The 23983-nt window shown below is 41.2% G+C and overlaps 1 protein-coding gene and 1 long non-coding RNA gene across 3 annotated transcripts in view; one reads left to right on the top strand and one right to left on the bottom strand.

The window, feature by feature from the left end:
• GAD1 (glutamate decarboxylase 1) overlaps nt 1–23983 on the bottom strand; it is a 39628-nt gene that overhangs the window by 4786 nt on the left and 10859 nt on the right. For both annotated transcript variants that reach the window (XM_039554766.1, XM_039554767.1), the window contains 13 exons: nt 20159–20317; nt 19214–19456; nt 16368–16458; nt 11682–11794; nt 10163–10278; nt 9981–10060; nt 9722–9776; nt 8508–8624; nt 8284–8348; nt 4895–4973; nt 3151–3300; nt 1764–1871; nt 1004–1093 (listed from right to left, as the gene is read on the bottom strand). In XM_039554766.1, the coding sequence (XP_039410700.1) occupies nt 1004–1093; nt 1764–1871; nt 3151–3300; nt 4895–4973; nt 8284–8348; nt 8508–8624; nt 9722–9776; nt 9981–10060; nt 10163–10278; nt 11682–11794; nt 16368–16458; nt 19214–19456; nt 20159–20317 (1466 nt within the window). The remainder of the gene's footprint in view (nt 1–1003; nt 1094–1763; nt 1872–3150; nt 3301–4894; nt 4974–8283; nt 8349–8507; nt 8625–9721; nt 9777–9980; nt 10061–10162; nt 10279–11681; nt 11795–16367; nt 16459–19213; nt 19457–20158; nt 20318–23983) is intronic.
• LOC109145644 lies at nt 20738–23608 on the top strand. Its single transcript, XR_005602307.1, has 2 exons — nt 20738–21715; nt 22071–23608. It is a non-coding gene; the product is annotated as an uncharacterized LOC109145644 (long non-coding RNA).

The following is a 23983-nucleotide window of genomic DNA, read 5'->3' as shown; positions in this document are numbered from 1 at the left end:
TTCAGACCTTCATCCTCCTGCTCTACTCTCTGCCAGGCAAGGTCAGATGTCTGGCTCTGTTACTGTTTCATAGAATGCTTTATGATGTCCTTTAACATTTAACAGGGTCAAATCAAATATTTCGTCCCTCTTGCTGTTTCTTACCTCTATCTTCCTCTATTCTCTCTTTTTTTGGCAATTTCTTTATTTAACATGGGACTGGCTTGACCCAGGAATTTCTATTCTCTTCTATTCTCTTTCTCCATTGTGATGCAGTCATAAAATCCTCTACAAAATCTCCCAAATTTGCCCATTCTTCTCCTTTCCCTAACACACACTCACACACACACAAAAGAGCAATTACTTTTGACACCTATAAAATCATTCTTTTGTCTCTTGAATTTATTTTGTTCCACTTCTGTCTAAAACACTACTACAAAATTGATGTATTTTTCTTCTCTCGAGTCCTAAGTAACATAATATCTTTTCTGGTGATGCTTCTATGATGTCTTAACTTCCCTCTTCCCACTTCAAATAAATTTATCCCAAAGTCCTCCAAAGGGTATTCATTTTCACTGAAATGCATTCATGCATTGGCATTTAAAATCAAAATAAATACCTGAGAAGGAACTTAGAGGTTTTCACATCCTTTACCTGTCCAAGCATTTTTAAATAATTACCCTTCTGTTTCTCTTGCTGATAAGCTGTCCTACCCAAAGAAGACTGCAAGTCTGTAGGCCTAGCTACTTTCTGAAGGCTTCTAACACTTGTAAGCACAAAAGTGATCCAAACCAAAGGATAACTGAATATGTTCTGAATCTGGTTCCATAGGGAAAACATTACTACAGCATCAATATAAATAGAAGACAAAAGTGAACAAATATCAAGGTCACAAAAAGCAATGGAGAACTGATGTCTCCGAATTTGGAATATGTGTCAACACATAGATATATTATTTTAATGAATAATAAATTTTGAGTTGGAAGAGTAGACTATCTTTTTACATTTAACCAAAAATACTTACCCTGTGCAACTTTTCTCTTCTCTCATCAGAGTCTGGCATGCCCCTGAGACTTGGAGGAATATACCAAAAACATACATTTGTATGCTCTGGCTGCAAAAAGAACCAAACATACACATCAATTAAAAAACCAATACAGATCAGTCCCACACTAAATACTAGTCTGTAACATATTTTATCACAGACATGAAAGACAAAATATAGTATTAACTTTCCTAGTCCTGCATGTTAAATAGAAAGAAATGGATTGCAGTACTGCTGCTTGCCTCTGCTGCCTTAGCTTCCCTATACATTGTCCCATTTACAATATTTAGGGCGTTAATGAAGTGCAAATGCTTGCACCTTTTTGCAGTTTCATGAGTAACGGTTTTTCAGGATCACAGCAAGGGCAACCCAATTTTCCTTTTCATAGTAAATGGAGAAATGAAGTTTATACTATCACCCAAATGTTTATGTAGTGGCACTAGCAACAGAATATGCAGCCAAAATAGCAGATTCTCAGTTATGTACGTAATAATCTCAGCATGAGTAGGTTGAGTTAAGGTAATCTTCATGCCCTAAACTGAGAAGGTCTCTGCAGAAGAGGAGGAGATAAATCTGACATTTATGGTACAAAACCACATGTATTTGACAAAAAAACTGCCCAGATGCCAATAGTCATGTAGTTCTTTAGAAAATCAGAGCAGTTTTGCATAGCTGTCTTGAAGAACTGTGACAAGCATGAAGACAGATTTGGGTCATACATATGTGAAATCAAACTTACCTCCCCTTCAAAAACCATCTCAAATTCTTCTCTGTTTTTTATTTTAGTATAGAGATATTCTGCCAGCTCCAGGCATTTATTGATCTGATTTTCAAATCCTACTGTACCCTGTTTTAATAAGAAAGTAAGTATTAATTAGATGGTAATTTTTTTCTGCTCCAATGCAATCACCTTTTCAGACAGGTTTCACTCTTAAATATTTTCAGGCAGAAAACATTTAGCGGTATTATTTCTTGCAACTTAAAAGTAGCATTAATCAACACTAAAAAAGTGGATAAAGATGGCTGAATTGTAAGTCACTATTTGGTTTTGTCTCATTTTAAGAGAACTTATTATGAAAATAACAAGCGCTTTCACTATTTTTAGTATATTATTTTAGGTCTATTGTGTTTTTTTCCAGTTTCCAAAAATATTATGGATATTAAGTCTTGGCTTCACAGCTGCTGCTGAAACACCAGAAACTTGGAATGGGAACTCACTTGAAAGGATAAGAATTGGGAAGTAAAAGCCTGCAATATGTTTACTAGAAGTCGCTTGCTTACCCACTGATATCTTGTCAAGATCATAATCCCAGAAAAAGTATATGAATGTTGATAATAAATAGCTGGGGTTTTTTTAAGTACACTTTGCACATGAATGAAAAAGCAAGTATTTTCTCCCAAAGTGAAAATTGTTTTATGATTTTGGAGTCTATCATTAGATTTAATATCAATTTTATATAAAAAATTAGGCTGTGGACGGGTTACCCAACTGAATTCCCATTTTGCCAGCAGAAGAGCAAGAATAATAGTAATGAGATGACTGCAGATAAAGCAATAAAAATGAAATGTGTTTTCTTGACTACATAAACCCTCATCTTGTGAACATGTAAGCCTGGACATAAACCCATGCTTAATTTCAGCCATTCAGGCATACCAGAGTAGTACCAGGCAATCAGCTGTGGAATTGTCACTTGGGCAAAGCTTCCTAGGAAAAGGCTTTGTTTTCCAAGTTACTTATAAAATCTATGCATTGAAATATAATGATCAAAGGACCCTTGTAAGTAATCAAGGCTACTCTGCTGCTACTAAAAGTAGCATACTTTTCATAAAATACATATGCAAGTGTAGAGCATCACAGCAAGAGACCATTTTGGTACCCTGCCCTCAATGGTTTTTCTTCAGGACTCATCTAGTGACTTAAACTTTTCTTCTAATTGGCATCTGAATTTACTGACAGTTAGCACTGTTCTACAATTCACATAGATCTTCTCTGAGTTAATACGTGGATACTTGTGTGTTTAGAGATTGTAATTACACAAACATTTATGTTAAAATATTCTATTACATGACACTTAGAAATTAAATAAATTAATTTCTGGTTTTTGAGCTAAACTCTTGTTATTTACCTTTGCTTTCCACATCAACCAGAATTTAAAAATGTCCACATGTCGACCACACTGTATTGCTTTATCTCCAGTGTCATAGGAGACATCATACTGTTTGTCTGGCTGGAAGAGATAGCCTGCACACATTTGATTGCAGCCTTGAAGGATACCCTATAATGAAAAACACATACACTTGTATGACTTACCTGGCATATGTGCATTGAGAAAATGTATACATTAATAATGTATAAAAATGTATTTCAAACATGTACAGAAGAAATGTTCTTTGATGGGACATGTTACACTGACCTTGTTTTGTAAACCTGAGCCACAAAATTAAGTTCATAACCTAAGGTGGTTCTCTTAGAAGTCTCTGAGTAGTCATATGGTCTTACAGACACAAACACACTCCCCCTGAGAAAACAGCCTCAGATTAATTTGGATACTTATTTTGTGATATTAGCTTTACCCACTTCAATTTGTAAGGCCCATGTTCTTAATGCTTAAATTTCTGATTTGTTAAATTACACACTAGAATGAAGCTGTGGTCTCTCAGTGCAACAGATGGCGACACAAAATGAAGTGAAAAAACTTAATTGAAGGTTTAAACTTTGTATGTTGTTCAGCTTTATGACACAACACTAGTGATAAGTGTAAGCACAAATGACATAAACTAGACATTTTTTGCTCATAAATAAATATGGTTTACAGACCAATAGAAATCTATGGACTACTGGTTAAAATGTCTGGTGGAAACACAGGAGAAAATTCCTGTATGTTACGCAGCAGTCTAACACATGACATTTCTAAAACAGTTTGCATTTCCTTTACAGCTTATTTGGGTTTTTTGCAAGAAACTTGAAGACACCAGTGTGTCTGATAAATACAAAAACACCTATCAAAGTTCTCATATAGAGATAAAAAAACTCTTGCCAAAATCCTGCGATAGTTGGCACAATAAGCATATATGCCACTAAACAAAGGCTCGTGCTTCCCTCCGATAGATGCATTTTACAAAGGGAAATAAATGCTGCAGTCCTAAATACAGAGATGGATCAACTGGAAGAGCAACGGCAGACCTAGGGCTGCAACTTACAACACTTCCATCCCAGTTCTATACACAGGGATTACTTCTTCAACTAAGCGCTTCTAGTAGCAATTGGCATACAAGAGATTAGTAGATGATATCATTAGTTCTATCCACAGATGATACGACTTTCATTTTTATAATTTAATAAAAATTTGTATTGCTTAGAAGAAACAAGACACTAGTTTTGCTTTCATTGATGACAACAAAGAATCTAGATGACAGCCCCAAAAATACAGAGTCATAATAAAAGCAGCATGTTTTCTTTTCAACAGAACTGAGAAACTTCTAAACCACTGTGTAAGGTGAAAAACTTGCTTCTTATTTAAGCAGTTTAGACTGTGACCAAGTACTAAGACTGAGGGTGTATGTTCGGTATATCATAGAAACAATGGGGCAGGTGCTCCAATGAAGTACATTAGCATGGCTCTATTGTTGTTATTAGAATATGCACAGATCCAACAGGTGAGGATCTCACCCGTGTTGTCTACAACTTTAACAAAAAATGCCAAAAACCCCAGGACAGATAAAACAACTTCCAAAACACAGTGTAAATCCACACAATTATTCCTTCCAAAAGAAGTTTTGAAATTAAACATATTTTGCATTACCCTCTTAAAATTAGGGCTTGATATTTACTATTTTTTTTAACGTTTAATTATTAAATATAAGGCAGACCTTCTCCCGGACAAGTATGGCAGAACATTGTAACAACACTCCCATCATCTTGTGTGGATTCCAAGTGACTGAGTTGGCTCTGCAAAAAAATTACACATTCAGATAGGTCTGGAAAACAGAAACTTAATCTGAAGCAGTCACCTTCATTTTCTGCTTTCAGCTGGAAATATATGGAGTTTTGACTATGATGATATCACTATGGATATTATTACTGTCTTAAGTGTCTTCTTTCCCAGCTATGCGGTCCAGGAAAGGAATGTTTTTCGTGTTAACATTGCAATGTCAGATTTGTGATTAGTTTATATTATTACTAATACCAGCTAATTAGTATCAGACTGATTAGCTGATACAGTAACATCATCCCCAGAAGAGTCCTCTTCTAGAAATAGCACTAATAAAAATAACAAAACCAGTTCGATATGTTCTATCAATTCAAGGTACTGACTGGGAAAGCAAATTTCAGAGAATTAAGGGACTAATGTGGGTTGTGGGAGAATAGAGTTCTTTACTAAACAGCTGCTGGAAAAATAGAAAGGAAATGAAGATCCTCTGCATGCTTACCTGCTTTCCCAGTTAGAGCCACAGCCCTTGCTTTTCAAGCCCATGGACTGTTAAAAGGCTCTAAAGCTTTACATCATATCCTACCATTCTGTCTGTAGAGCTTAAAACTTCTTACATATAAACACAAGTGAATGCACAAGATCACCTGATTTACAAGTCAAACAGATGTTCTGTATTTTAACATACTATCCTAGACAGTTTAATGGTGACAGTGAAATAAATGTGCCAACATTTCACATCCATTGACCTTTTCACCCTAAGTAATTAATTACCAAATGTCCCCTTGATTCACTGCGTGTTCCAGAGAAGCAAAGTGCATAATTGTATTTCACAGACTATGCATGTGTTTTTGCAATGTGGTTGAAAGAAAATTAAAAGATATTTCCTCCTCTTCTACACCCTGCTCTCAGAGGACACGGACACAGCCACAGTTTCTCTGTTCTGAGCAACACAGTGATGTCTTCACCCCAGTCTGAGGACCACTGATTTCTAGATACAATTCCTGTGTGTGCTAGGTTAGACTGTAGCAGCCCTCAGCCGAAAGAGAGCAGCCTGTGCTGTACCTGGGGAGCTAAAATCGGCTGCTTATGCAGTGGAAACCAGCAGATAAATAGTTCAGACTTAAGAGGCTTAGTTTTTCTTATAGAAAAACTGCACTAATAGTTCAGATGGAGCAGTCAGGAAAAAGGCATTTATATAACAACTTACTTCCTTTTTAAAACACCATGCCTTCAGTTAAGCACATTCATTTAACTTTCAGGGTTTCAAACAGAGGCAATTTAAAGTCATTCCTTACAAGGAGCATTGGGTTTATTTTAACATGAAGCTGTCACTCTCTCCTCAGTGCAGCCACCCAGCCAGAGGCTATCCTACCACAGGCAATCCCAGCTCTGTACCATGGCACCATGCCAGTCCTCCATGGCAGTGTCTCTGAGCAAGCCAAGTACGACCTGAGTGTTAGCAACAGACCCCAGCTGGGGCCGGTGACAGGCAATTACACAGTACACGTGGGCCTCATCCCATGTTTGAAGATCTGTATAGCTGACTAGGAAAGAAATAATTTCATGCTTCATGGCCTGTTGCTTTCTATATTTGCTTAAAATTGTGGCCTTAATTAGCACCTCTGGGTTGACCTCAGGTCAAAAGGGGTGTGCCAAACTCCTGTGACCAAACCTCTGTAGCTTAACAAAATTATTTTGCAATGCTGACTTAATACTAGATATGTTGCTATGAGTCACAAGCAACTTGGACTGGGCAAAGGTTGATAGCATTCTGCTACTTCAAAGTACCTCACGCCACACACTGACGTCCCTGTGACAGAAGGGTCCATGTGGTTTTGCTGCCAGTCCTTCCATACACTATCCTTGATCTTGTACTTATTCTTCACTTACTGTATGACATGACCAAACCTAGGATAGTTTGTTTTCCCTAAGGAAGAGCATTGCTTACTGTACTCATTTTACACCTTTACACGGTGCCCATATTCAGCATGGCTGATTCAAGGAAGCAATTTGGTGCTAATTTAAAAGCACATGGGTAGAGCTTGCTTCAAATATTTTTTGCTTCCCTGATGGCTGATATCCGCAATGATGGAGAAGATCTAAAGTTAAGTTTCTGATTCTTCATTGCTTTTCTGATTTGTTTCAGATGGGCACCATTTTATGGTAGAGCGCTCTCAGAGGACATCTAGAGACAAACACACCCATGGGATTATAAATATAGCATCTTGTACAGACTTGTCATCGTTGGATATGGGAACAACTGGGCCAAAGACTATGCCTGGAATGACTCCTGAGTCGAAATTGTAAGGACCAGTGGGAGGGTCACACTTTCACTCTGCCGTCACTACTAACACAAATGCTTTGCCTCTTTAAATTTGGCTGTATCAAAGGCTGGCTCCTGGTCTCAGTGGGCATCTTCGTAACCTGGCTTATGCACCTGGGGCCACACACATGCTCTTTTCTACAGACTTCACTCTGACCTCTACAAGAGCTTCCAGCTTGTTTCATGTTATCCCCACATGGCACCTACACACATGCCCCTGTGCCCTGAGACACCTCTGAGACAGATGAGCATCTGTGACCCTTTCTGGCCTCTCTGTAAATAACTTCACTCTTCTCCCTAGTACAGCAGAAGTGTAGCAGCTCTGTCTATCATAGTCCTTTCCAGACTTACAGGTACTGAAACTTGCCCCTGAAAATTGCTGCTAATTCAGCCTCTACCTCCTCTCTGTTCTATGCACCTATCTATTTTTGTGTGTGTGTTTATATATAAATAAGAGCAATATAAGACTAAGCATATATATATGTTCCATTTACAGAACACTCATGAACATGTACTCTTTATTTTCTGGAAGCACTGCATACGTTTTAGGAGAGAACCTCTACAAATTCCCACTGTGGGTATTCATGCTCACTTTCCCTGGATCCCTCATTTATCACTGCTATTCTCAAAGCCCTACATTTCAGAGATTGTCTAGCTCCCACACTTCATTTTTCTTCTTCAAATCCTTCTCCATCCATTCCCAGACTTATGATCCTTTCAAAGCTATGCATAGAACAATTTCCCTTCCTTTTTGCCGAGTAATATCCTTGTCTTTCTTCAAATTTCCTGAAAACTTCCTCTCACTCAATGGTACATCACTGATTTCTTCTGTAGTATTGTTTCGATCTCTCTAGTCTGAACCTTTACCATCTGTCTTGCTATTGTTTAATTTAGTGTTTAACCTCCTTAATGTAGCAAAGTAATATTTTCATAAATTTTTGAAGTGTCGTGTACCTTATGAAAGTACTTGAATAAAAGTATTACAAATAAGCACTGTGTAGTACCTTTCTATTCCATTCAATTTATGACGGTGCTTTCGGGACATTAAGAGTCCACCTCCCCAGGCAGCCTGGAGGAGACAGAAAAAAGAAAAGAGTCATTTCTTTGAAAAAGCTCAACAGATTTTAGTTAACTCAGGATCTAGTAATAAGTATTTTAATTCAAGGAAAAACGTGTGTAAACTAAGATCCTCTTTTGCCTGAATAGCAGCACTTTTTTAGTTACTTACATCTACATGGAGCCAGAGGTTGTATTTTTCACATATATCTGCAATCTCCTGTATTGGATCAAAGGCTCCATATACTGTCGTGCCTGCAGTTGCATTTACAAAAAGAGGAACGTATCCCTACAATAAAAATTAAAATATTAAATATAAATTGAAAACACTTTCAGAAAAAAAAAGGAAAAAAAAAGAAAAGTAAAATAATTCCAGAAACTTTATCTCATTTTCTAACCTAAAAATGCTTTTCTTCCCATGTGAAAGGCACACACAAGCAACATTAGAAACTAACTAATCATATACATGGTAAGAACAAACTCTTTTTATTTTCTTTATTTTCTTGTAACTTCACAAAATTAACTGGTTAGAAGAAAAATAATATTATTTTGTCTGATCTCTTTCAGTGAGGAGATTCAATGTAGTAGAGGATGAGCAATAGTCAAGTAAATTTGGGACTTTTACAGCAGTATAAACAAAAATTAATTAAATGTGATTTGTAAGCTGCAATTTGAAGGCTTGAAATTGTTCCTTTAGTCTTTACCTACAAATTAACAGAACAAAGTACAACAAAGCAGTCTAAAACAACAGCAATAAATGAGGAATTATCAGATCAAAGAGAGACAATTTTGAACTAGATGAAATACATGTGAACTGCTATTTCATAGAGTGCCCAAATATAAAGAAGTTAAGAAATTTTTTTTAAAAAAAATCTTGATTGCTCTTTGGTTGTTTTATACAAAATCCGTGGGTTTTTCCATTGCATTGATTCAAGAAATAGCAATTAATGCCTAAAAATTAAGCTTACTGCCTATATTTAACAAATATACATGCTACCTACATGAAATCTATAGGATTTTTTAAGGGTTCTATACAATTTTTTATGGCTTTGGCCAAACTTAAAAGTTTAGATAGAAGTAGCTTTGATTTTATGTTTTCATGCTTTTTTCCACGTATTTCCAAGCAGGAAGTTTTTTTAAAAGTTGTGCAGTACAATTGTCTTCAAGAGTTTAAAATATTTTTCTTTGAAACAGAAAATGGGAATCTTACCAATACATATAGATAATTCTGTAAACAATACATGAATGTATATTTAAGCATGTAAAAACACTGTTGTTATATTTATATCATTATAATGTTCTCTTTAATGTCAACACTCAGATTTCAAAGGAAGAATCAATTTTACTAAGCCAAGCATTTAAGCACTAATTCTTAAAACCACAAACCTTTTCTTTTGCTTCCAGAATTTTTGCCTCCAAATCAGCTGGTATTATTTTGCCTCTGTAATTATCGCAGAAACAGAAAGACAAAGCAAATTAAAGAATGTATATGGAAATAATAGCTGCAGTTGAAATAATTTAATAGGATTTTCTCAACAGGCCATTAGCAACTTGACACACTACATTGAATCAGTCCTTAAACACAATAAAACAAATTTAACAGATGAACACATTTAATCTATCAAAACTTTAGTATTCATCCTACCTTTCATTGCATTTTATCAAAATAACATTGTCTGTTCCAAATCCAAGCGCAGCTCCAGCTTTCTTTATTGAGTAGTGACTCTGCAGCAAACATATGAATGTGAAATGAAGTGGTTGTTTAATGAGGAAGCATTTTCACTACATATATCAGTAAATTAAGAATTAGCAGTGTATTAAGCTCACATGCTCTGAGGTAAAGAGAACCAGTTTAGGGATCGCAGCCATGCCTTTGGTTTTAACTTCAGGGAAATACTTGTAGCGTGCAGCCATTATGCTGTACATGTTGGAGATTGCTCCTCCTGTGAATGAATACATAAATGAATAATAAAATAGTGATAATGAAAAAAAATATGTATTATACCAAAGACATACAAGTTTCATTTGCATAATGCAGTGAAAGTGGCAGCGAACTATGAGAAAATATTTCTCTGAAATGCACAGGCATCTGTCTAAACAGCATAGGACAGACTCTCTAGAAAGCCAGAGTGATAACCAGAATTTCCTAAATGCCATCTCTTTCACTTTCTATCATTTTGTAACACATTCCTAAAAAGTTCAGCTTTCATTATGCTACTTTTCCATGGTAACCTCTTGTTAGCAAGAACAACAGGAATTTATTAACTTGTCTGAGACTGAAGAAATGTCACATATTGGGTGGATTTATCTCATCTTACTGTAGACATAGAAGTAGATGCTTAAGTGTAGATTTCTACATCTGAGCTACTTCTTCTAAACTCCCTCACAGTCAATTATGGGAAAGAGGAACTTCACAGGCTATGATTTAGCTAATCTATTTTGACACTTACTTTTGAAGAATTTGAATTGAGGGAAAGCACCTATTTCTCTTGGTTTGCTGCTAAAAAGACCCTGAGCTAAAAATTAACTCAGTTCTTTGGTGCAGACCTCAAGCTTTAATAAGATCAATCTCACCTGTCTAGGACAACCTCTTCCCCTAAAGTTTTTTCATTGACAAGAACACAGAAAGACCTGTATTTTTCTAGCAGATAGGACTTGAGAGCAAGCAAGTGTGCACTTTTTGTGGGCTGCTCCAAAAGGAGGTGGTGTTGTCCTTTATGGTCTGTAACAGGATGGTGTTCCCTCACGCCAAATCCAGAAGAGTTCTGCTGGGGACCCACATTGTCCACATGTTGGCCAAGGACCTTCACGTGGTTTATCATCAGTCATTTCTGTCACTGCTCATTGCCTTTATGTTACTTGCATGGGAAGACACTTTGTCTTGGTCTTTACACTGGAATCATACTTGTGAATCCAATCAGATTACATCCCAGATAATGTGTCCCAGAAAGTGACAGACAATCACAACCTTTTCCTGACAGTAAGCCCAAATCCTCACTGAGCACCAAAGAAATCAGTACATGATTTTCAACAACTTTTAGTCAACAGAAGCTGTAGTTGCTCAGCACCTCCAGAAATGAGCACAAATGAGGTGTTTAAATGCCTAACTATGCACCAGAGCCCGTAGTCAAGTTTTAAATGCTGACCAGCCACAGTACATAGCCATACACAAAGATAATTTTTCATCCCAGGTTTTCTGTGGGATGTTTAAACAAAGCATTCCTACTTCTAAATATCTGACTCCTTGCTTTGTGTTGCAGATAGTGTGAATATTTAGACACAGCCTATGTTTATTTTAACTTTTGAAGTTTTAGTCAAACCACCAAAACAGAGAAGAAAAACTCACCAGGTGAGAATATTCCATCACCATCTTTATTTGACCATCCAATAATCTCCCTCATCTTTCGGAGTGTTATTTGTTCCATGAGGACAAAAACAGGGGCAATTTCATAGGTAAACCTGCATGGATAAAGCAACGTAAAGAAACGAAATCAGATACAGATTCTAAAAACACATAAATTCCCAGTCTGTGATTCTTTGTTAAAATACTCAAGGTTTCTAGAAGTTTTCCTGTAAATTGAGGTTCTGATCCTGAACCTTTACCCAAGCAAAAATCCTTGGGAAGACAGTATTGGAAATATTGGTGAATAAACCCTGCAGTATTAGTTATTTTCAGCTTTCTATATAGTGGATGTAAGACATAATATTCACCATCATAGCACTGCTGACTTCTGCACAATATTGTCCTGTAAAACAATTGTTGCCGAAAGTGCCAATTCCACACTTGTGGAATAACATACTCCTAAATTCTTGTGAAAACAGTGAACTTCACTGAGCTAAACAAAACCATAATTAGAAGTATTGAGCTAGGGTTTCAAAGTCTAAATATAATTAATTATGTGGATTTATTCTGTTGAGGATCTCCAAGGACAACTTACTTCTACAATACAATGTGATCAATAACTGTCAAGAGTAATTACAAATGATGATTTCCTAATTACCAATTACCAAAACCAAGTCAGCAGTCAGCTATTGTATCCACTTCATGAGGGCAAAAAACATTGCATATCCTGGCATGCCCTGATGTCAGCGTCAGATACGTGGATGGAAACTGACAACCATACAACTATTTTTGGTGATCAAGGTACATGGATAAATTACTGCTGCTGTAAACAAACTCTGCTTGTTGTGCTTGGGGAGAAAAAATAAGTAAGGGGGAAAAGGAAGCAGAGAGAAATGAAAAATTCAACCTGTGATTTCCAAAGGAATCTATATGAGTATGACATTCTGACACTTTGGATTTGACTGATGTCCTCCACTTGAATAATTTCATTAAAACATATGTGTTGTCTCTCTAATACTAAAAGGATATTTTGAGAAGAGGTACAGCAAACTTGAACGAGACATGATACTAAGAAGGGAACAAGTGTCTGAAAAAACTTGTCTTTTATTTACAGCTACAGTGGTTACTTATGCTGTTAACATTTTCTTCAGACTTTTATGTGTCCTTAGTCCATCAGAGAAACACCACCATCATTTTTAAAACATTCCCTTAAGATTAAAAATTTGTAACTTGTTTAGTTACTGTGATTGATATTTTCAGAAGCCAAAATACTACTTATTTTGCTTTTATTATCATTTGAACTGCCAGAGACAGTTGAACACTGGTCTGTAGTTTGCTTGCTGCCAGTATTTACAAATAGACAAAATTAATACACCAGCATCTGCTAACAGTGTTTTGGGCTTGCTTTGTTTTTAAGCACGGCAAGTCTAGAATATATTCCAGTCTTTATTTAGGCAGAATGATCAACTGAAGTCAACAGAAACTCAGCAGTGTATAGATCACTGTAGCTCAATACCAGGTACATTGAAGTCAACGTGATTCTTTTTTCCCCACCAGCTTAGACACATTTTGAGTTTTGTCCTGAGACATTACACACTGAATTTTTAATATATTTAAACACAAAGAAAATAGTACTTATTTATTCTATTCTGAAGTTGTTTTCTGAGTCTCCAAAAACTGACAAGAAATAAAAGACAGCAGATGTTTATAAATTACAAAGCCAGTGCAGCTATATTAGATGATGGCTATGATTTTACAAATCATATCTTGCTAAAGGTCACTCCACCTTACTTGTTTTAAACTTAAATTATTTTGAAAAATTCAGTAAGACCAAAAAAATATGTTCGGCTTAAAAGGAACCATCCAACTTCAAATCAATCTCCTAATAAAAAAATTCTGATAAGATTTTTCCTATAGTTACAACCTTTACAGGCATTTCTGTGAATTAACTAGAACAGTCATGAGTATCAGCTCTTTACTAACAGAATTTACTAACAGGTCTTTTTGGTAGAAGTCAGTGCTGGCTTAATTCTGCTCTCACCTAAAGGACAAATCACTTTATCAAACCAAATCACTCTAGATACCTATTCTCCCTTTTGTCAGTATGTAAAAAGCAGTCTGAGAATAAACACAGAGCATTTTACAGCAATTTTCTATTCATAAGCGTATCTGCATAATGCTGAAAACACCAATATATTCTCTTGTCTCAGCTAACAGCAGGCATAAACAGAACTTCCAGATAATATTTATTTTTAAACTCAGTTGGCTGCTGCATGATGAGAGAATGCCCTGTACTACAGATCTCTAGAACTGGATGAATAATGAAATTCTGAAATTTCCATGCTGAAGGTCTCATGACTAGTGATTGAGCTATGAATAGCACATTGATACATTATTTCCAAGTCAATGTGGGAAGCTTATTATGTTTAATTTTATATATTATCTTCACAGTGACATTTAAGTAATATTTCCTAATGATAATTTAAAATTTTAAGAGAGTACAGATGTTTTGATTACTCAAAACTCATCTGCAAAAGAGAACACATATTTTTAATTGTTCATAAATATTTCAAGTATTGTTTATCTATAGAAAAGAAAAAATGGCAAATGGAAAACATTCCCTACCATGATCCAGTGTTACTGTTGCTTGTGTGTTATGTGCTTATGTAGCTGTAATAGGTTAGAACAGTTTCTAGGTAAAGGTCAAAACCTGTTCTTGTATGCTGGAACACTGCTCAAAACAAATAATATGTTCCCCAGATCTCGCAGAGGACATCTGGCTATTTTGAATAACCTTCTCTGACAGTCCTTTGAATCATATTTCACAAACATCTTGCTTTAACCTTACTTGCAATTACTGTGTTATTTGAAAGCACACTATGTTGATTTTGGTTTGCTGAAAAAAAAGCACATTAAGCCTCATACTAACAAATAGATGCTACATTTTCATGCTCACAGAGAAGTATTTTCAATATATGTTCTTTTTTAAAGCAAAAATGGATCAGAAACTAGCTATTTAACAACTTACTTTCAAAAACACCAAAGGAAAACATCAATTTAAAAGAGAGTTACTCTTTGAGGAGTGAATAAATGAGGACAATGTTATTAAGGAGGATGGCAATGTTTCTTAATCCTGCCACAGTCTGCCACAGAGCTGAATTCTTTTATGTCCTATCAGATATGTGTAATTTCACTGATTACAAAAGGATAGCTAAACTGGGATAACTAAGTTAGTCAAAAGGGCTTGGAAAAAGTGACACTGAAGTACTTGTTGCAGAGAAAAAACCTTAAAGCAAAGGTGTTTTTAGAAATGTGATCAGAACTGTTTTCACTTTTAATTGTGCTGCTAAAAAGGTACTTTGAAGCACTTTAAAGCACTTTAAAGCACTTTGCAATGCTTGTTTAACAATTAAAATATATATTGCTGCATTTTCTTCTCGATCAGCTTTTAAACCTAAATGCCTCCTACAAATTTTTAGCAAGCAGAGAATTAATTGAGATGATTATTACAAAGAAAAGGCTGGTTTTGGCTGGAGCACCTTAGGTATTTATTTTATTTTATTGCTAATGTCACAAAACAGGCACAGCTCCTAATCTACATAGAGCTGCTAGTAAGCAGCTATATTTAATGAACCATATACTCACAGATAGGCCAGAGAAAATATTGTTCATTTTCCAACCTGCAGATGCATTTCCTATGTCATGACAATTAGCAACTAACTACCCAAAAGAGAAGTAGCTTTACAGCTAAAACACATTCAGTACAGGACTAAAAGAGAGCAGTCCTCCTGCTGGATATTTGGACTCCGATCACATTTTTTAACATAGAGAAATCAAAATATTTTAAAAAACTGACTAGAAGGTTTGGGGGTTTTTGATGGTTTTTGTTGTTGTTGTTGGTTTGGGGTTTCTTGTTGTTTCTCTGTGTGTTTTTGTTTAGTGTTGTTGTTTTGGGGTTTTTTCACTAATTGCACTCTCTTGCAAAATTTCATTGTAATACCTTATGCTGACATTTAGCTTTCATTAACTTTAAGGTCAAGAAAAACTAGGAAAAGTTTCTTATTTGATGCATTCAGATATTAAATTTTACTTTTTTATACTTCAATTTATTTACTTACACACTTTATTCATCTTAGACTAATTCCTTCATTATCATAAAATTATTTTTCAGTGTTACATTTTTAATCATTTTGAAGCTACCCAGAAGCCACTTCTTTACTAGCACATGAACAGAAGGTATTGCCTCAAGCCTGCTATCTCTGAAGTCAACAGGAGAGAAGACAATAAATTTTTCCGTATCTTGTGTTCTAGTGTTAACCTGTGGCTAGCTGGAGAATTGCTCCGTCTAGAGACAAAGCTCTAAAAAAAAAGAAAAATATAAAGAAGATTGGTCCAAAAGAAGAAAAATAATTTCATGTTATTATATTAGAATAATTATGTTTTACTTACCATGTCCTCTCAGATATTTGCATTTCTATTTATAAGAAATGTAAAACTGTTCAGTTTTATGTAAGTATTTTCACTGTATTACTGACACATTAACAAAGACATGAGACACTTTTCTGGAAAATGTAGCATTCATCAGTTAAAAATGAAAATTATTCGTGTCTGTGACAATACAAATCTACCACGATACATGGCAGCCTGTATAAGCACCAGTCACAGACACTGGTGAAAGACACTGCTTACATGTTTGTATTAGCAGTCGATGTCAGCCACTCCCCAGCCAAGCCAATAATGTCCAGTCCTGTGGACAGCTGATTGAAAAAGCGAGGATGACCTGAAAAGAGAATTGAGAGCACCTTAGAACAAGCTTTACTGGTATCTCTCAGGTTTCAATTTTAAACCATCCACCTTTTCTGACACACATGACACATTTGCACTCAGAACACTTACAGCAAAGTTTTCAAAGCAAGTCCTTCTTGTGGGGAGACCGATAGCCAACATTCACGGATGTCTTATTACAAACTTGAAAAACTACTTTGGATGGGAGCTTCTGTATGGAATAATTTGCGTTTAAATTTAAAAGAGAACCTCAGAGCCAACTGAGCCTGTAAAACACCTCCGGGACCTGTTCAAGGGCTCGGGCTAGCCCATCTCCAGAGCCCCCTTCCGACTTCGGTCGTGCTGTAAACTCGGGCGAGGAGTACACGGTGGGGGACACAGCCTTGGCAGTAACAACCTCCAGGTACTGGGGCCATTTGCATTTGAAAGGAGAAAGAGGAAGGCTCAGGTGCTTGAACTGGAGCTGCAGGACCGATAGAGGGGTGCGGAGGAGCCAGTGTCTTCCCGAGCTACAAGGACGCGGGAGAGACGTTTCGCGTGGTCTCGCCGGGAATGTCCCAGCGCGGTACGACGCGCTGCAGCAGAGGGAGAGGCCCCCCACCCCCACTAGAGCGCCTCGGCTCGGGCCCTTTCCCCACTTGGTTTATAAGCTAGGATACACCTCCTTAAACAGAGTCTGCTATTGAACCGAAATAAATCACATTTCTGTATTTCAGCCGAAGTTGCTTTGACGACTTTCATAAGCAATAATCCCGTCTACTTTTCTAGCATGAAGAGAAGAAAACTGAGAGCAACTGATAACAGGCGTTGAGGGGAGGTGGGAGGTGTCATGATTTAGCCCTCTCTGGGAAAGGACACGCAGACAGCACGCTGGGGACAGCCCAGCCCTATACGGGAGGTCAGCTCTCAACGCCTGGGGGGACCCTGTCACGTCGGATTCTGTTCAACACTGGGAACATCAGCATATTTTGACATGAAGAAAGAAACGCGATTCTGCCCCGAGCGATGTCATCAGAAATCTTTCGGAGGCGTGAGCCTGCCGGCGTTGCCACATCGCGACACTTCCTGAGGAGGATGCGCCACACCCGGGCTGCTCCCGCCCGGGGAACCCACGGCTCGGGGCTAGAGCCCAGAAATACCACCATGGCTTAGCTGTTTGTTTTACGAATCAGCACTTCTGTCCCTTTCCAGGACACACGGACTGGGAAGTTATCTTAAGCGACATTTCACTGACCTCCCATCGCTGCTAATGAGCCCGCGGTCCCCTAAGGCTGGGCTGCAGATTCAGACCCAGTGACTTTGAAGGGAGCTTCGCCTTGAGAGAGAATGCGAGCCCCAGCAACCCGCAGGAGAATGCGTGTCCTAGGCAGTCAGACGATCCGAGCTTTATAGCTGCACCATATACCGCTTTGAACAGAGCTTGTGTCTAGTCAGATACCTGCCTCTCACGTCTCGGGGACAGGTCCTGCTGGTCCCACAGAAGCTCCAGGGGAGGTCGGGGTGAGGGGAGGAGATTGCTCGACGTACCGGCACGATGAATAGCGGAGTAATGGTGCAAGCACACAGAGCGCAGCCACTCTGACTTAGCTTCTGGCCAACAACCCATGCGTCTGGGAGTGAAACACGCTCCCCTTTGATTAAGAGTACAAAAATCAAAGTATGCTCCTGACTCCCCTGAATCAATCAAACCACCAAGCAAATGGGGAAAAGGACCAAACGCTACCGGCCACATCTGTTGTCAAGATTTCGCTCCTTGAATGCACTGTGTTGGGTCTTCACGGCTGCAAAACTAACCACAGCAGAAAGCTGCGGCCCGTCCTTGAGGAGCCATGGCTCGCAGCTGCCCAGCCAGAGACCGCCGGGAAACAGCCTCCCTATCTGAGCTCCCGCCGCTCCAGCTCTGCGGGGAGACCGCCGCCCGCTGCGGTGGAGCCGAGCCGAGCCGAGCCGAGCCGAGCCGAGCCGAGCCGAGCCGAGCCGAGCCGAGCCGAGCCGAGCCGAGCCGAAGAGGGCAGCCGGCCGAGCAGAGCTCGGCAGCCCTGAAACGCTGGAGCAAGGCCGGGGAGGGGAAACTCGGGGCGCTCCGTTAACCGCTCCAGTTCCTAACCTGCTTGGGTGTGTGCAGCAGTCAGGGCTAGTTGCCAGCCGAGATTTCCGTGGATACAACGTAAAACATTTCAGGCCAAATAGCCTGAAAAAGCATTGACCTTGCTCTAGAGCCTGGCTACAGCTCACCCAGTAAAAGAAGTGATTACAAACCGGGATTTCTGTCTGATTCAGAAGGATCTGGACGGGCAGGGCTCCTGGGTAATGGGCTGAAATCCACAGGGTTCCTTTATTGATGATTCCTAGGATTTCAGTCTCTTTTTCATTAAACGTTTGATGAACATAAAAAAGAAAAATTGCAAATTCTGTGTCATTTATGCCCTAATTTACCTAATGATATTGCTCCCCGGAGATACAGACAGCTCGCATTTCATCAAGTGAAAAAGATTACGTCTTAAAAACTTGTTTCTGTGCTCTATAAACAGCACTGAGCCCTACCCGGCGGGGACGGATGGTCATCAATAACTGAAGTTTCTGAGCAGAGACATTTCCAGCGCCCGAAGCCAGCCCTGGAGCCGAGCCTGCAGGGAGGCACAGGCACGGGCGTAGAGAGGGTGTGGGCTTGTCTCCGTGGGCTCTCTTCACCGTGAGTCTGAGAAAAGCCCCAGGAGGGACTCGCCACAGAGTAGTGTGCAAAAACCTACCTGTCCTCACTCCATATTTCAGTGTGTCCCGACAATCCACCAGAATCTGCTCCAGGGACTCAGGGTTGTCCGAAAGTTCCAGGTTGAAGCCCTCCATGCCCTCCAGGAGCTGGTGCGGGTGGTGGAAGTCCAGCACTTTGGTGGATCTGTCAAAAGTCTTCCTCACGTAGTTGAGGAGGATGTCCACAACCTCCAGCAGGAACTGCATGGTCTGCTCCTCACCATTCTTGGAGGGCAACAAATCTGTGGGGCAAACCAGCTGTCAGCGCTTGTTTTGGGAGAGAGAAGAGATGAACCAGCCTCGGCTGCCCGCAGCGCTCCAAGGACCTGGAAGCCGCGGCCCCAGTGCTGCCCGGTTGCAGCGGGGTAGGCTCCCGGTCCCCCTCGCCCCGTGGGGAAGGGCGAGCCTAGGTCGCCCACGGCAACAGCAGAGGTGCCTCCAACACGCCCCGGGCCCAGAGCACGCCCTGCAACGCTAAGGCTATGCGGTGCTAGGCACTTGCCTCCTGTGGGCCAAAAGTACCCGAAATCCGCACCTGCCCTTACCTTGCAACGTCCCCACCTCCGCCCCCCAAAGGGATTGATTTCCCTTTCCCACTCCTCTTGCAATGGCCCCGTACCAGCATCACAGGCTGCTTCATTACTATTTTACTAAGGAGGACAAAAATATAAAATTATTCTCCTCCCAGATGCTGGATCTGGAGTAACCCCTGGAACCGCTGAAGCTGAGCTGCAGAGGATCAGCCCAAAGTACATAAAACTGCATTTCAGGAAGCCTGCATACATCACCAGTGCAGCTCCCGAAAAGCACAGGCACGGAGCTACCTTCAAAAATAGCCAAGGAAAAGCACAGTCTGAACGTGGCTGCACTTCCAGGGGAGATGAGGGCAAGATTACTAAGGGACATGCCTGAGCTGGAGCAAGGAGAAACTGTAAAGTGTTTACCTCTGGCATACAAATTGGAAAAGTCTGTCTCGGTGCGCCGGAACCTGGATTCCTTCTCACTGTTCTCGCATGCCAGCAGGCTCTTGGAGGACTGCCTTTCCTTGAGAGAGCTGACGATCCGGCCTTTGTCTTCCAGGCTGTTGGTCCTTTGCAGGAACCCTACATTATTATTGCAAGGTGCACAGGTCAGAGTTTTCTCACTTCCCAACATGTTTAGAAATATCAAAAGCAGCTCCCTAGACAACAGTTAAAAGTGGTGTTGGCTCTAGATCTGACTAATGAGGTCGGGAATAAGGGTATTTATGGGGATTATTTGCCTCCAGGAGGGAGAGTTCAAAATGCCATCAACAGCAAAAACGCAGCCATGCAAAAAACAAAATTTCGTCATTTAGTGCAGTGGTAAATTCTTATTAAGTCGATCAGACAGATTCCACTTCAGTAATCAGCCACTGGAAGAGAGTTCAGGATGAGTCAATGCTATTTCAGCCTGCAGGCGAAGTTTATGGACCTAGCAGACAGGGGCAATGATGTATGATTAAAATCAGGGCCATTTTCAGTTCTCCTCGTGGTGCTCTCACACATGCACAAAAGGCATGAGAACAAGCAGCCATTCTGGAGCAGCCGTCCTGAGAGTGCTAGAGCTCTGAGTACACCAGTAGCACTCATATAACCCCACCTTCTATTACCAGCAAGTACTGATGCGGATTTTCCACCTGAAAAGATGCTTTGATGCTAACAGTAATCATCCCCGGAGGTTTTAGTAGCTCCGCTCTCACCAGAAACGCATCTTTGGCGCCCAGAACCCGAACACAACTGCCGCTGTTATATGCCGCGGCAATAATAAACCCACTCACCCCAAGAATTATGGGGGCGGGAGCCACGCAGAGACCGCGGCGAGTAATGAGATCTGTCTACTTTAACAAGGCAGGGAGAACAATTAATTTTCTGGATTCGATCTATTAAATCTATGATGCCCACTAAAACACGCATAGTGTTGGGCTTTTCGTCATTGAGGAAAGCATCGGAGTTTGACCTTCCAGGTTACAGCGAGCGTGCCTGTATGTTTGGAAGAGGCACTACGGCGGCGCCGGTCTCCTTTATTCTTTCTTTTCTTTTAAAGCAAGCAACAATCAAAACCGAGGCTCGTCGCGGCTGGGGATATCCGCCAGAAAGGAGGGCTTAGCAGGCAGGAAAAACAACGTCCTGAATTCGCTCACCCACGTCCCCCGATGCCGCTTCTGTCCGGCGCCTTCCGCTTTCCAGCCATGTGTCCCTGCTCCCCGGAGCCGTGACAGCGGACCGGGACTGTGGGCGACTCCCATCGGGCGCCCACCGCCGGCCCATAGGGGACCCCTGCACCTTGGGTAGGAGTAGGGGCTGAATCTCGGGGAGCAATAGGGAGCGACAGTGAGCTGCTGGGCCGATGGCTCCCTGTGCCTCGGACCTTGCTGCCAGCCAGGCAGTCAGGAAAGAGCTACCGAAACGGAGCACTCGGCTCTCAGCCCCTTCTGCATCAGTCGGGCACCCAATGCGAGTCTCCAGGAGGGTCGCTCACAGGTAAGTTCGTCGGAGCCATACTTTCAGTGAACACTTCACGTTTTGCCTTTTAATTCTGATCTTCTACTGATTAGTCTTTTTCTGTGATGCTTTTACGAATGAAACAAAGACTATTTAAGGGAAACTCTCTTCGTGCATAGGAGTAGCCGTCCACATACATATATATATATAGTTACGTTGTTACTGCTTCTAATGGCTCTTGCAGCGATCATTAGCTCCTGCAACAGCTAGTGCTATTAGGAGGAGCAGCTGATATCGAAGCAGGTGCAGTGTAAACTGAATTATGAATCCTCTTTTACAAGGTCCTGAGGCTTCATTTTGCCTTTTTTCCCTCCATCTGTCTTTTTTTTTTTAGGTTCTCAGTGGCAGTGCCACTTAGAGCCTAAAAAAGTGGGACGAGTTCCGTGAGAAGAGACGTCTGCTCCGCTTCCCTCAAGAGTCGTGCTCCTCGCACAACAGGCGCTCTCCTCGAGGTGCAGACACGCATTCCTTAGAGGCTGGGAAAGGAGGGAGCACAGCTTCAGCAGCAGAGAAAGGCTGCAGTTGCCTCCAGTTAACTCTTATCGGGCTCAGTGTGGCCGTGGCTTTGCTAAAGGGTCTGACCTAACTAGACGCTGCGGGCAGGGAGCTCAGCCCTTGCCCGAACGACTCCGCGGCTGTTCTTCCCCGCGGAGGCTCCCCGGCCCCTTTATCATGTCCCGAAGCCGGCGGCGGGGATCAGCTGGGGCTCGAAGCGACTGCGCATGGGGCCTGTCAGTCGGCGCCTCGTGGGGCTCGCGGGGCTGCGCGGCCGCGCTGGGGAGGCTCGAGGGCGGAGATTAGAGGACAAAAAAAGCCTGTAGGCAGGATCTCGCTGTCGCCCGACATCAGCTCATCCAGCTATAGATAACGTGCCCTTCGCCCAAGTCCCTCGGCCACGGCAGTGTCTCGTGGACCTGGAGACTCCGTATAAGGGGGAGCCTGGGGGGCAGGGACAGCCCGCGCTCTGGAGCCGCTGGACCGTCTCGTTTCCCGAGGGAGGGTATGGGACGTTCCCCAGCGCCGTCCCGGGCTACAGAGAAGCGTAACAGCCGGCCTTCGAGGACTCCTTCCGCGCCCGGGGAGTAGAGCATGACTGTAGCCGACCTTTCATCTGTGTCCTACGTGAAAATTGAGGCCGGTGTAGTAGAGTTCCAGCAAGTAGCAGAGAATGAAATAGCGTCCAGGCTGCTTCTCCTGGAGAAGCAGACAGAGCAGCCTTTCTCAGCAGTAGGTCCGTCCCGCAGGTGCATTTTCATCGATGCACTTTGAGACACCAAGTTTTCAAAAGCCGATTAACACCAGACTGGCGAGGGAGTCCCTCGGTGCGCAACGTGACCACAAATTCAGCGTGATTTCACATCAGGCCTCGCACAAAGGCAGGTGTGTGTGTCCCCCTCGGCCTCGCAGCCCTGGGGGGACACTCAGCTTCCGAGGCGGGGACAGACCTGCCGGGTCCCGGCGCGCACCGCAGCCGTCGGGGGATGCACGTCGGAGGCAGCTGCAGGAGATCCTGGTCCCTCCCCGCGGTCGGGGTGTTTAGCACCACCTACGTGACTTGGCAGCATAGATCCCACGGACTCCGGAGACGAGCCGAGTTTCTAACATACATGGGCTGCTTTTGAAACCTCACTCTTCCGCGTTGATCACTGGGCTTGGAATCATCATCTGGCGGCCAAACGGCTGAAGATTCACCTGAGCAATTTTACTACGTTGAGCACTTCCACTGATGCCAAGCAAATGTCCACAGGATCAGTCCCAGCAATAACAACTGCCAGGGTGGGAATGAAAGGTATAGCATACAAATCCAGACACAGGGGGAATCTGCCCGTATTTTGCCCGCTGTGACTGTTCATTAAACCGCTTTAAAATAGGGGTGTGGGGGTGTTTTTTTGTGTTTGGGTGGTTTTTTGTGGTTTGTTTTGTTTTGTTTTTGGGGTTTGGTTTTTTTTTTTTTTTTTTTTTTTTTTTTTTTTGGGTTTTTTAAGTGGATATGTGCAGAGACGAAGAGCGGGGGGGGGGGGAGGTGTGGGGTGGGGAGGGGGTAGTGGTGGTGGCAGCAGCAGCAGCTCCCTTTTCAGGCGGGGGCTTTCAACCAGAAAAGGAAACAAAGCTAATCCTTAAATCGGTCAGTTATTTGAGAAGAAATTACATACATCTTGGATACGTAATTATTATAAATGTCAAACACATAATATACAACCCAGATGGAAGAACCAACTCATTGTTCAAGACCTGCCTTTTCTCTGA

The sequence above is a fragment of the Corvus cornix genome, chromosome 7 (genome assembly GCF_000738735.6).
Source record: "Corvus cornix cornix isolate S_Up_H32 chromosome 7, ASM73873v5, whole genome shotgun sequence".
Classification (NCBI taxonomy): domain Eukaryota; kingdom Metazoa; phylum Chordata; class Aves; order Passeriformes; family Corvidae; genus Corvus; species Corvus cornix.
Note: the sequence above shows the minus strand (reverse complement) of the source record. Positions and strands in the feature narration are given on the sequence as shown.